The 15,239-nt window shown below is 35.3% G+C and overlaps 1 protein-coding gene across 1 annotated transcript; it reads right to left on the bottom strand.

The window, feature by feature from the left end:
• Positions 1-13,366: 13,366 nt before the first annotated feature.
• On the bottom strand, positions 13,367-14,719 carry LOC145689459 (uncharacterized). Its single transcript, XM_081763622.1, has one exon. It carries the CDS (start codon positions 14,717-14,719, stop codon positions 13,367-13,369), a length of 1,353 nt encoding a protein of 450 aa, XP_081619748.1.
• Positions 14,720-15,239: the final 520 nt, after the last annotated feature.

Raw genomic sequence — 15,239 nt, 5'->3', positions numbered from 1 at the left:
TTCAAATTGTTTTTTGCTTTGAAATCACTAAATATTCGTCTTTTATGTTTTTGAGTTTCATTAACCTTTTGGTAACAGAATCTTCATTTCAACTATAATCTAGTAAATGTGATATTCTAGTTACAGATGTTTAAGAAAATATTACCATTAATTAAAAATTGACTCTATTTTCCTTACGAATATCTCACAGTGCTGAAAGTGTGCAGTTACCGGCAAGGATATTGAGGCTAATAAGCTTCGCAATCAGTTTAAGTTAACACATGTTTCTAAAGTATCCTTCATTAACAGATTTAAATTATGTACTGTAAAGCAAAGACTTACGGAATTACTTGAGTATTTTCATTTTTTCCCTTTAGACATACAGATGGTGATCAGAAAAATTGAAACCCCTGTAGTTAGCAACACAACAGATGTATGGGTTGGCAGTGGTTTCGTGGCGCTCGCAGCGCCAGACCTCTGCTGGTGGTGTGTTAGGTCGGTCTTTATACTACGCCAGGCGCAGTGGAACAGCAGTGTCCAGTGGCTGCAGCAGACGGAGGTAGTGTAAAATGGGAGACATCTCAGATTTTCAAAGAGGGCAAATTGTTGGTGCGCGGTTATGTGGAGTAAGTGTGACGGCAGTGGTTACTGTGTTAGGTGTGTCGCGTGGGACAGTGTCGATGGTGATGACGGCCTACACAACACACGGGAAAACCACATCGGGGAAACGGAACAGTGGGCAGAAGAAAATCATGAGGACAGGTCACGCCGGGTATTAAAGCGCATTATCACGCAGAACCTTCGTGCCACTGCGGAACAAGTGACGGGGGAACTCAATCAGCACCTCCTTCATCCTGTTTCGACAATAACAGTCTGCTACGAATTGCATGACATAAACTTACGGGGTCGTGTTGCACGGTCCAAACCGCTCATCAGGGACCATAACGCTTTCGCACGCCGCAAATGGTGCCGCGACCATGCAATTTGGACCGTTGAGGACAGGAAACGTGTGATATGTTCGGGTGAGTCATACTTTACCGTATTCCCAACCACGGGTCGTGTTTATGTGTGGAGAACGCCCAAAGAAGCTTATGATCTGCAATGTCTCCGCCCAACTGTGAAACATGGCGGCGGCTCGGTGATGCTCTAGGCCGCAATATCATGGTTTCATTAGGCCCCGTGGTCACACTTACCGGACGAATCACTGCCAACGATTATGTCGCAATTTTAGGATACCACTTGCATCCTATGGTCCGGGTGTTGTTCCCGAACAATGACGCCATCTTCCAGGATGATAATGCACCCATTCACACAGCTGGCGTTGTTGCAGCGTGGTTTGCGCAACATCGGGATGAAGTTCAACACCTCCCCTGGCCCGCCGAATCCTCAAATCTCAACATAATTGAACATCTGTGGGCCGTCTTTTAAACACGACTCCGGCGACGATTTCCACCCGCATCCTCTCTCACAGAATTGGCCGAAGCCCTGCACGAGGAATGGTGTAAAATTCCACTTGCTACCATTCACGACCTCTATGCCTCCATCCGACGTCGCATCAAGACTGCTCTGAAGGCGAAAGGTGGCCCGACACCATATTAATCTGGTAAGTTGCAATTTCGTTCAGGTGTTTCCATTTTTCTGATCATCATCTGTATATTTTCAATAAATAAACATTTTAGACAGAGAGTACCCATTATATAAGAGTTTCAAAAGATATTATGATATAGAAACAGTAAGTTTGAAGTATTTTGTTTTGCACTTTTAGCAATTGTTCATATGACATCTTTTCAAACTAACATATTTTTTATTAATACATGAAATATATTGCTTCAAACTGCTTGTTAAATGACAAACCATAAAATCTAATGTGATGAGCTCAGTTCGTTAAAAGTGGACAAATACGATTCACAGAAGTGTTTTTGTACCTCTTTTATTTTTCTTCCTTTTTTCATTCAACTGTTTTCTCAGTTAAATTAATTACCTACCTCGTTAAATGTTGCATGCACTGATTCGAGATGATGCACGCACGCTCCATAGTTGCATGCAGGATGAATCAACTCTTTACAGTTGCTACAAAATGTGAACGACTGTCGAGTCCTTTCTTTGGACTCTGTTAAGTTTTTCAACTACAGGTGAATGCTACTAGCAACTTTTGGTTGATTTGAAGTCATTGACTAATTTAATTTTAAAAATATCCAAGTGTAATGCTATTCTAACAAAATTGTTAGAAGACATTAAAATAGCAATAAGGGGAGGAAACGATGGTATGTAACATTGTAAAATTGAAAAGAAAACATTTAGATGGATTATATAATATAATGAAAAAAAATTCAACAGAGGACTAACAATACTCAACAGTAAAATATGCCACTTCATCAGTAACGAATTTCTGTCCCATAATATCAATTCTACTTGTTTGCTATTTTTTTCACTTGTGTTATCCACTTACCATAAATACCATAACTATTTTCATATATTACATTTCCGTGGAATTACGAAATATTTAAAGGACATATAATACCATAGAGTTACATTGGTAACTGCTTAATAAAGAAAAAAAAGAAATAAATCTATTGCTTCAAAACTAAGCACAATTGGGAAAGAGAGTTTGACTATGAAAGCGAAAAATCTCTGTATGTAGTGTGTGCATATACGAAAAATGTGATGACTTCGTAAAATATTTTGACAGCATTTGTTTCTGACATAAGTAATAAGCGAGTATTCTTTTTCTTAGAGTTTTACTATTTGGCGCATGTCGCTATTGGTGTATAGTTTATATGCGTTTTTATTCATAGCCTAACAACAGATTGTGCAAGAACTCGTCAGTCTGTTATAGAGAACCCCTACATTTGTCTAAATCAATTTCGAATCAGATGAGGTAAAACCTAGTGAGACGGCACCACTCCACGGGGGCAGACCCACAAGAAACAGGTGAGTGATGTTTAAGAACTTTACTATGAAAGCATCCAACATATTTTCACATGTATTTACGAAAATAAGTCAGTATCTTTTAAGAAAACAATTCATTGTATACCTAAACTTTGTTTCTAAATATTGTGCGTATATTGTTGTTAGCGATTTTTCGTATTTATTACATTTTATTTCTTGTTTGTGATATCGTTAAATGATAGAGCTGGAAGTAGAGTTAGCAAAGAGAATTTCGTGCTTACATTGCTTCCAAATTATTATAAAATAATACAATTGTAAATTAAAGAGAAAAACTTAGTTTAGTGTACCTTAGGAAATGTGTTTTCGAGACATTTTCAAAGTGGGGACGTGAAATTCACAATTATCTCCAAGCAAGATGAAAAGAGGACGAAAAAAAAAAACACGATCATAAAACATTTTTGTGCCAGAAGCCAAGCACCTCATCTAGAAAATCTGAATGTATGATTAAATGTACTGAATCTTAAGCACTGAAGTTTCTATGACCATTAATAGAGTTAAAGGCTACATAATCGTAGAATTTGGACACCGAATCAAATCTCTTCTCTTTCTCCTTTTCTTACTTTTTCTTTCCGCTTTATTGTTTTCTTTCCGCTTAATTTCTTTTTTTCATATCTTAGGATGATGGGATATTTATAAGATATGTATATTAATAAAAAGATAAAAAATATGTAGGTTATTGAACACCAACTTTTGTTAAGTCATTCCTTTACTCTACATGTCTAGTCTGAAGTATATTTTTATCTGTAACGACTCTTGAGAGCTTGCTTCCCTCGTCACAACTTTACAATTTTAAACTTTGAAGTATGGTAACCAAAGAATGACGAAGTGTGAGTCAGAAGCTCAGACACAATATGATCATTCGTCAGCATACTATCGAAGGTATCATACAATCAAGGAAATATACAATGTTATCGTTTTCAAACAGCCGATAGTAAATTGCTTAATAAATGTTTACAACTTTTCGGTTCTTTTTTCTTTTTGGGAAAACATACTTGACAAGGAATATCATTACAACAAGTTTGGCTAGGCAAATAATATTGATTTATTACTTTTTAAATGCAAACATGTTGTAAGCTTTGGTGCGTGCAACACAATGATTTAAAACAATAAAATGAGTATGAAACAGAAATATACTATCCCAGAAGTAACTAAAGTCATAGTTTTAATATTCGGTTGTTGCGACTGAAATGTCGAACTGACATGTGAGATTTTCAAATGTGAAGAGAAAAGAGAACTACAATACAGCATTAATCATAGTGTCAGACTAAAGCAATACACTGTGGATAGTGTTCAACAAACCAGTGTAGTCATTGACGAAACCAGTCTGTAGTATTCTATGCAAAGAGATTTCCATCCACACATTCTAAGTCTTGGAATTTAGGGGTGTTCTTAACTGTCAATAACAAATTGAGATATCAGAAGAGCTAGTTGGTTGGATTAGAGGTTGATATCAAAATGAAGGCTGTATGAGATGAAGACCTAAAGCTTAACATGAGACATGAGCATTACATCAGCTAACACCCGAGTCTCACGCTCCAATAGAAGATGCTAGGACAAGATGTATTAATCGGTGAGAAATATGTTAGGTAATGTGATAGGTGAGCAAAGATTTTATACTAGAAATTATGAACAGTCTGCACCACCTTTCAGGGCATGTACTGAAATGCCTGTATGATATTGCATCGAAGGAACATTATATGTGATGCACACTTGATTGTAATACACACTTTGACAACATGACCAGTTTGATATTCAAAAACATCATCTGGAAGTGTGAGAATTTTTAACATATATGGGGAAAGAAAATACCCACTACATTGTGTATTGTGCTTTGAGATAACTTTAATCTTGTTCTTCGTAACAATAAAAAATCTTCTCAAGTCAAACAAATTTGAAATGATACAAAAAGTGGGAAAATAATTAAATGTAATTTCTACACTTTCTCTGTATTCAGCAAATGTAAATACATTTGTTTTTATGTTTTAGTGTCTTGTTGTTGGTGCGTCTCGTAGATAGTCGTTGACGTTCGGTTATTTCGCATATCCATTATTGGGTAAAATTTCAACGATATCCCATGTATTTAGGGATAAATACATTGTATCTTAAAAATCCTCTAACATAGGGCAGCTCTGTTATTATCAGAGTTACAACAAAATGCAAGAGGGGAAATCGTCTTCAAACATGATATTTTCAATCTAAAGTGAAGACACGTTTTAAATCGGCCGAGCTGTTTAGGCTGTACACTATTTATGTGCCTAATGTTAAATGAAAATACAAAATTCCCATTTACCATGACCCACAACAGCAATGAATGAAGTTAATGTATTTTACACTAACGTGTCAAAGGCCAACCCTCATTCTAAATAGTCCGCCCATTCACATTATGTTGTAGTCCAGGTAAATGGCAACGTTCCATGGGGACTTTTATGATACCTGTCTATATTATGGGATGTATATAAAGATGATAGTGGGTAATTTCATGAACGCGTCACAAGATCTGAGGTATGAGAATTAATCAATTTAGTTCAGTCGTGGGACATAAACGTCGGTGCCGAAAGATATCCATTCATTCTAGGATTGTGTTCAAATTAATAATGCCTCGAAATGCTTTTTGGTAACTGCTTCATCAAGCAATACCATGAATTGCAGGAATTGGATGTGCATGTCCGTGCTTTGGAAATGTATATTTAAACAGACATTCATATATACTCTATATGAAATGAGAAAATAAGTGATGTTACTAATTCCTAATGTGAGTTGGAAGAAGCAGATGAAATGATAGTAAGCATGCTTCCTCCAACACGAGTATAAACACCTAATTCATTTATTCTCCTAAATTGATGCATTCAATTGTTCTTTGTATCTTTACCAGAAATGTTTCAAAAGTAAGCCATTAGTCGAGTTATAAATATTATGTTTTACATTAATAATTTTACGAATATTCCGATTCATATTAATGCTGAATGTTTGCTTCTTCCAGTGATTCTTATTTTACAGCAGCACACTATTCGTCTTGATGTGACACTAAGTGCAAAGTTGTCACCAGACATCCTTTGTTACCATTGCAACAATATGGCAGATTAGCTAGCGGAATTAGGCAAATGAAAATTACTGTGATAAAGTTCCCAGAAAACTTCCCAATGCAGATTACGCCAGGTGATTTATCTTCTATGTAGAATTCATTACTATAATGTGGAGTTCATCAGTATTATCGCCCAAGACGTCTGATTTTCTCGAAGTGAACTGCAACCTCATTTGCAATGCATTTCAAATTTTTAGTTTACTACAAGTGATTCGAAAATATTATACACTTTACGGAGCAACATAGCTCGACTTTTCTCATCACGACTACATAGACAACGATGACAAACATATCTCGTGAAGGACACTTGAAATTATTTCAATAATTCTTTTCTTTTTTCGTTAACGTGCAAATATGAGCAATTTTAATGTTTTTTTAAATATTTTAATGTTGACATATCACATCTATTTTCATTAATTGAATTGAGGCTTATTTATTCATGAAAAAGATGTATATATTCTGAACTAAATAAGTGCTCAATGCAATTCCATTTGCGTATTGATGACAATATTCCCCTTGATTAACGTTGTATATAATAAAGAATAAGGTACACGAAGTTTTATACTTCGACCTTATCCATGAATAAGTATCCGAAATTTCATAGAAGAATATACCAGTTCTTCCGTCCATCTGTCTAAAATATCACCGCAAACGCGATAGCAACTATCAAGAAGCGTAAGATTGCAATTAATTCAGTGCCAAAGATTTGTCTTCATCTTCTCAGTTAACAGCTAATAAAACCAGGTTGGTCAAGTTAATCATTTCTGGTTTCAAAATGTATCGGGATATACTAAAACGGTAATAGACAGCGAAACGTATTATCATTCAGAATAGATTCACTGTCTCAAGAGAACACATAATTTCGATCTACAACACAAGTGAAACCGGATATAGTTGAAAATTACTAGTATTTTCACTTTCATTATTGATTCCCACAGAGAAAAAAAGTGAGAGATATCGAGAAGTGGTGTTCTGAAATCTGTTCAGAACGTAAGCAATTAGTTCCATCTCCTCCATTAACATCCTATTGATGGAGTTCAATTGACATCTTCCCATTTCAACATAGGAAAAAACCGGTAAAAACCACAATCAGCTTTCCGTACTCGATTAAGCTATTCGAGGTACGTTATAATCAAACCAGGAACATTTTATGATACCCAGAAGGAAACGACATTTACTAGACAAACACTTCTCCGTGGTGATTTGCATTTTACATTTAAAATTGCAATCGGGTGTTTCTGTCTACCGTATACGGTTGTAGGATCATCACCCTTGTTCTTCGCGCGCAGAGTCATTCAGAGAACTGAAAACGTACTCTGTACACAAACAGTTTATGGTTGTAAACTCGGAAAGCCTGGTACTTCTGCTTGTCAAGGTCAAAAAGTGGGAGAAGAAAGCATATGTTGAATACAAAAGGGTGCAACAGTGACTGATACTTGTAAGAAACATATTCATTTGTAGTTCGGGCATATTCCGTCTGTACCGCTACTGTGGCACAACGTATATTGTAACTGTATAACTCTTGTACACCGCTTGTAGGTCTATTGGCGTAAGTGACGATCGAAACTATGTTGTCAGCTCTGACTGCGATAACGCACTCCTGTGCTGCTTTTGCTTTTCTTTTTCCTCCTTTGTCATTTCAGAGACGCCAAACATGTTGTTTTTCGTTGTTGTACGCGCTCAACGGATTCCTGCGGAGCGAAGTAGTAGTAATTGCCAAACCTGAAGACACTTTTGGACCCTGGGTTCCTGCCTCAGGACCCATGGTCCCTGGCCCGAAATCAATGACCTAGGGGTACCTATGACAAGCCCCTCTAAATTTTGGCAGGGTTACCTTGGCCCACCCCCTAAATTTTGGCAGGGGTACCTAGGACTACCCCAATTAAATTTTGGAAATTGCCAAATATAAAAATTTGGTATGGTAGAATAGGACCATAGTATGTACCCCTATCAGTATTGGCGGTCAATGTCGTTCCCTTTCATGGGTAAAAAATTGCCAAATATTCAAATTACGAAGTTTTTTTTTACTTAATATATCCCCTTTGATGAGGTGTTATTACCGTATATAGTTATTTGGACGTATACAAGGGTCCATTACCTTTTACAAGACACGGGTATATTAATGTACCCTTGAAAATATTGGAAGGGGGTGCTTTGGCCCACCCCTTAAATTTTGGAAATTGCCCAATTTAAACATTTGGTATAATAGTGTAGAACCCTAACATGTATTATGATAAATTTGGGTGGTCCGCCTCGTTTCCTTCTATTGGTGCAAAATTGCCAAAATATAAACGTAAGCAATATGTTGTACCACGTGTTTGGTCTTTTGGCCCAATTTATCCTCTTGGATGAGGTCCTATTACCTTCTATGGTTATGTATAGGGGTCTATTTCCTATCATATGACACAGGTAAATTTGTGCACCCCTTAAAAATTTGGGAGGGGTACCTTGGCTCACCCCTTAAATTTTAGAAATTGCCCAATTTAAACATTTGGTATAATAGTATAGGACCCTCACTATAAATTTGGGTGATGCACCTCGTTCTCTTTTAGGGGCACAAAATTACCAAATTTTACTACAACCACGTGTTTGGTATTTTGGCTCATTTTATCACCATAGATGAGGTCCTATTGCCCTATATAGTTATATGGGCGTATACACGTGTCCATTTACTATGATAAGACATAGGTACATTTGTGCACCCCAGGAATGGTACTTTGGCCCACCCCTTAAATTTTGGAAATCGCCCATTTTATATATTTGGTGTTATAGTATATGACCCTAATATAGATTAGTATAAATTTGGGTGGTTCACCTCGTTCCCTTTCATGGGTACGAAATTGCCAAATTTTAGTACAACCACGTGTTAGTTTTTTGGGCCAATTTATTCTCTTGGATGAGGTCCTATTAAACTATATAGTTATATGATCATGTTCAGGTGTCCATTCTTTATCATAAAACATAGCTACGTTGATGCACCATGCGAGGTGTACCATGGCCAATCGTTTAAATTTTGGAAATTTTTCAGTTTAAGCATTCGGTATTATAGTACAGGACCTCAACATGTATCATCGCAGGATCTAATTTCATTAATGAGGTTGGTCATCGAATAGCAATCAAAACTGGTGACCCCCAAACAACTGCATTCCTTTTCCAACGTATCAGCATCGCCATCCAGCGCGGGAATGTGTCATCGATCTTAGGCACATTACCTCCTGGTAAAGAACTGGAAGAGATTTTTCTTCTATAACATACAATAAGGCGGAAGTAGAGACATCCTAGGAGGCTGACAACCACTTTGACTATGTTCATGAAGAATGTTTTGAATCCAGTTTGGATAAATATAAATTCTAGGAAGTCATGGCTAATGCCGGTAAATTTGGGAGTGGTAGCAACGTTATCTACAGATTGACTTTGTTGCTCAAAATCGTTAAAGACCCGAAATATATTGTTGTTTAAAAATATGTAACAAAATAATTATAAATTTTACCATTGTAACCCTTTGGAAATCCAATCTACAATTCTGTTATTTTAATGAAAACTGAACTCTTCATGAAAAAAATTATGTAAAGAAGAAAAAGAAAAAAATGTAATTACAGAATTTATTGACATGAAGTTTCAAAAATGTCGTGATAATCAGTTTTGAAGGTTAATTAAGATTTATTTACTGCAAAACGTGTATATTGTTCTAAATACAGGGATTATTCTAGTTGTTAGTATCCCTTATTTAATATTATATATAAATATATAATTTAAACCACGTATCTCTGTTTTCGATTGAATAGATATGTTTGCTCGTGAAGCTAATAATAATACTTACGAGTAAGTAGTTGAGATCCCTGACCAAATTTCCTAACACCTAATGATGTCCCAGTCTTCTTTCGTGCTATAGATGAAATTCAGTTACCAGTTATGTCGTTGGTTATAGTCAGCATAAATATATACAGATGATCGTTGTGATATCCAGATTTGATCACTTTATTTACTTCTATTTCCTTAGGATGATATGGTGAATGAGTACTGTATATTTAAATAGCTACTGACTACGTATTATCGTCAGGTGTATACAGTAATTTCACGGTGAATGTGTAAAATAGAGGCAATGCTGCAATATGATGATGCTGGTGCTGAAGAGCCCGCGTATGATTACAGCATATTGTTCTCTTCATAGTATTCATGTCTGTGGCCCATGGTTAAGAGCCTGATCGACACTAGGTAGCATCCTTGTATTGAATTATCTTCTTCTTCTTGTATTGATCATCTCATGGCTGACATTCCAATTACACATATGGGTTTTACACACTACAAAGTACACAGTACTTTTGCAGAACAACCGACCACGACCAGGGAACTTGGCAGCGTATTTAGTGATATCCGGGCCAAAACAAAATATTAATCTATTTGTAACCGTCTCGTATTGATTTGACGATGTCCAGAGTTGTGACCCAACAAAGTGAAGGGACGGCTACAATACGCTAAAGCAAACTAGAGCAAGAAGTTCAAAATACATTGTATCGAAAATATCCAGATCCTTTATCTGGTATGAATGTATGTGGAGTGTAATAAAATGATTCCTTTCAAAAATTTGTACTTTTTCATTTCAAGTACAACCACATGTTCTGACCTGTACTATTCCACCATGATAAACAATGTTGTCGGATGTTTTTGTTCTAAACAGTTCCGGTTCCTTACTAATGACTGCCCAAACTTTTAAAAATGTCAAACGAAACTTTGAACCAAAAATTTTTTCAAACAAAATTTCGAAACAAAAATTTTCAAACTAAAATTTTTTAACCAAGTTTTCTTCTAAGCAGTTCTTGTTCTTCACTAATGAGTGCACAAATTTGAAAATTTGAAACCAAAATCTTCCAAACGAAGATATCCAAAACCAAAATATTTAAACAGAAAAATCGAACAATTTTTTTAAACTAAAATTTCAAACAAAATATTTTTCTGTTTTGAAACGAAAAAAAATTGAAAATTTCGAATGAAAAGTTTATACAAAAATTTTTGAAACAAAAATTTCAAAACGAAAAAAAAATATTACAAACAAAAATTTCAAACAAACGTTTTTTCCAACAAAAATTTTGAAACAAAAATTTCGAACAAAATTTTTTTCAAACAAAAATTTCAAAAAGAATATTACAAACAAAAATATCAAACAAACGTTTATCAAACAAAAATTTTGAAACAAAAAATTTCAAATAATTTTTTTTTTCAAAAAAAGTTCGAAACAAAAATTTTCAAACTGAAAATTTCAAACAAAAATGTGTCAAACAAAGATTTTGAAACAAAAAATTTTCAAACTAAAAATATCAAACGAAAAATATGAAACCAAAGTTTCAAACAAAAATTTCAAAAACATTTTAAATGTTGAAGAAAACTTAAAACTGAATGGAGCAAAGATTTGAAAATCATCAGCCAATCAGATTGCGCGAAAGATTTTGAATTGAATTGAATTGAAAATGCCTTTATTCATGAGGCGAGGTTCAGCCGTAGGCTGCTCTACCACCTAACCTCAACAAAAGTACAATCAGGAATGTCACATGAGAATATATATAAAAATATTATACACGTACATATATAACGACAATAAACATATAACGTTTAGTTAACTACAAACTAATATTATATATATATATATATTGAAGAAAACCAATATGAAGTAAGAATATAATAGTTGTTCAGGTACAATAGGCCTAATACTGTCCTCTATACTACAATATGCATACAAAATTGGTTTATTTGCTGCAGGCTAAGGCGTAGGTGTTCAAGCTAAGTTTCTGTTGATGTAAAAGATGATCCTTTACCCTACGTTTGAAGGTCAAGAATCCTTTGCACTCGAATTATATCGGAAGGTAATGAATTCCAGGCTCTCACGGCTGAAATAGAGAAGGATTTCGCTGCTTTTGTTAATGTATGCCGCGGGATGTCAAATGTACGGGAACGTTTTGTTTCGTATGGATGGATTTCATTTCGGAACGTCAGCTTACTTTTAAGATATAGGGGGCCATTATTGTGTATGACTTTATGTATCTGGCAGTACAGATGCAACAAACGCCTCCTTGACATTGTTAGAATGTTGTTTTGATTTAGTAAGGGCAGTATATGTTCACATTTTCGCGTGTTATAGATAAATCTCATGCAGGCATTTTGAACTTTTTGGATTGATATTGACAAGGATTTAGTAATGGCTGGTCCATATACAGAATCACAATAGTCGAACAGTGGAAAAATAAGCGTGTTCACTAAATACAGTTTTGTGTTCTGATTTAGAAAATCATTATATTTGTATAATAATCGCAGAATTGATATTGATTTATTAGATACAGTAGATATATGTCGCTTCCAGTTTAACTCACCATCTAGTATTAATCCGAGATTTTTTACTGAAGGTGAGTAATCTAACGGCGTGTCTCGAATGGAAATATTAATTTGTCCAGTTTCCAATTTCCTAAGATTTTCTCTTGTTCCCATGACTGTAAATATGCATTTACTTGCGTTTATTTTCAAGGAATTGGACAAGCACCAATCACTAAATATTTCTAAGTCCTCATTGATGAGAGCTGCACTTTGTAAGGCGTGCTCTGGAGACGTGGATAAGCAGAGTTGTGTATCATCCGCGTACAAATGTATTCTAGAGTGTAGCTTTGGTACGTCTGCTGTATATAGACAAAATAGCAGAGGTCCTAGTATTGATCCCTGTGGCACTCCTCTTTGAAGACTGATTCGGTTTGATACTGCAAGTTTAGGATCTCTTAGTACCACTCTTTGTTGCCTATCTGAAAGATATGATCTGAACCACTTGATCGTGTTGGTGGAAAAGTTATAGTATTTCATTTTAGCTAGGAGTAAGTCGTGATGAACTGAATCAAATGCTTTAGTAAGATCTAATAATACCAGAAATGATATCTGGTTGTTATCTAATGCTCGAAAAATGTCGTCAGTGATATGAAGTAGGGCTGTGGCAGTGCTATGTGAATTGCGAAAGCCTGATTGGTGTAGGGGTAAGATATTATTATTAATGACGTAATCATTGAGCTGGTTATGCACAAGTTTCTCCATAACTTTGGACAATATTGGTAATAGGCTAATAGGCCTAAGGTCGTTTAGAGATGATACATTTTGCTTTTTCGCTATAGGCATTACAAAAGCTTCTTTCCAGGATAATGGAAAGGAGCATGTGGTTATGGAATAATTTATTATATGTGTTAATGGTGATATAATGTGTGGTAAAACAAGTCTAAGCATCTTTCCTGTAATGCCTTCGTGTCCAGCTGCATTTGAATTTAAATGTTTAATAGCGTTCTGAACATCAAAGTTGCTTATATTACGGAGTTCGAATGAATTCATACTTCAACAGAATTTAGTATTGTTATATACAGTTAGGCGGTTTTGAACTGCATTCTCGTCGATATTTCTATCATTACAAATTTCACCAAAGTGCGCGTTAATCTCATTGCAGTCTGCAAGATCATCTGGTAATGCTTGGGAATTTTTTCGATTACTAATACCAAGGGTTCTTAATTTATTCCATACGTGCTTGGAGCTCAGATTATAACTATTGAAAAACTGTGTGAAATATGCTCTTTTCTCTTGTCGTATCACGGCTGTAGTAAAGTTCCGTAGTTGTTTGTATTCATTCCAAAGAACATCAGTTCTTGTCCTTTTGAATTTGAGATATGCACGATTTTTTAATTTTATTAGAAGCTGGACGTTGTCAGTTAACCACGGACTGTTGTTTCTTGTAATCCTCGAAGAGCATAGAGGGGCATGTTTATCAAAAATGCTAACTATGGTGTTTTCTAAGAATTCGACTTTCTTATCTACGTCAGGTTGGTTTTCAATTGGTTTCCAATCTATGCGTTCTATATCACTAGTGAATTTGGACTGATCAAAATACTTAAAATTGCGATATGTCTTTATTTTGCTCTTGTCTTTTGTTGGCTTTTCTAATTGCAAACATATATATGCTAAAGAGTGATCTGAAGTACCGATTGGTAGTTTTACTGCACTGGAGTGAATTATATTGCTATTACTAGTAATAAATACATCAAGAAGTGTTTCAGTGGTTTCAGTGATACGTGTTGGTTCTTTTAAGATTTGCGACAGCTGAAAGCTATCAAGTATTGAACATAAATAAGCTGTGTCACACTTCGAAGGCGTAAGGAAATCACAATTTAGATCTCCTATGATGAGCAGATTATCAGTCATAGAGCCTACATTCGTGATTACTTCTTCGAGCATCGCCAATTTAGTGTATGCAACGCTGGGTGGTCTGTATATGGCACATATGCCTAACCTAACCGAATTTATGGTAATCTTGAGACATACCCAGTCAATTTCGTCTTTATGCGAGACATCAACATTAAGCAGTTTCACATTTAAATTACTACGGAAATATACAGCAACTCCTCCTCCTCGCCTGTCCGTCCGATCACTTCTCAACAAACGATAGTTGTTTATTTCAACGGCTGATGAGTTTAGGGCACTATCGAGCCATGATTCAGTTATGACAATAAGATCGTATTTTTCCTCGTTTGCCAAGACTCGCAATTCGTCAATTTTTGGAGCAAGGGAGCGAACATTTGCTTGAGCAATGCTAAGCTTCGTTGATTTTTTATCGGGAGGCCTATGCTGTATAAAAGATTCATTAGTACTGTTCGTGAGAGTTGTATTGGTTCCTACTGTAAATGGTGTTCTATTCATAAATTAGAAATCTACTGAGTGTTGCATAAAAATTGAATATAACCTGAGTGCATGGATGACTATGTAAATATATGGAGATATTTAACTTAAGATATTCTATTAGCTTACCTTGACCTGCAGCAACCAAACAACCAATTAAGATACACAAATTTGAACACATCATAAATATTATACCTATACAAACACTAGAAATATAATTATCACTATCGAAAGTAGAAAATACGAATTGAAAAAGAATAAACGTATCAATATAGTAGACGGTAATGAGTACCGGTACAAACTTTGCGGCAAAATATCCGTGCCTACAATTTAGCATGGTTTATGCTTGTTGTGCTGTAGTCCCAAATTGTTAAATACATTTAAAAAATATATAATTAAAAATATATAGGCCAGAAACGATTACGAAATATAATCGGATTGCATGAAAGATAGTGATCAGCCAATCAAATTGCATTAACAATGACTTGCTAAATTTCAGAGTGTTGTAGCATGTATTGCCTTTCCTCTATGAGTCACAAGA

This window comes from Thermobia domestica, chromosome 7 (assembly GCF_964235325.1).
Source record: "Thermobia domestica chromosome 7, izTheDome1.hap1.1, whole genome shotgun sequence".
In the NCBI taxonomy this organism is placed as follows: domain Eukaryota; kingdom Metazoa; phylum Arthropoda; class Insecta; order Zygentoma; family Lepismatidae; genus Thermobia; species Thermobia domestica.
Note: the sequence above shows the minus strand (reverse complement) of the source record. Positions and strands in the feature narration are given on the sequence as shown.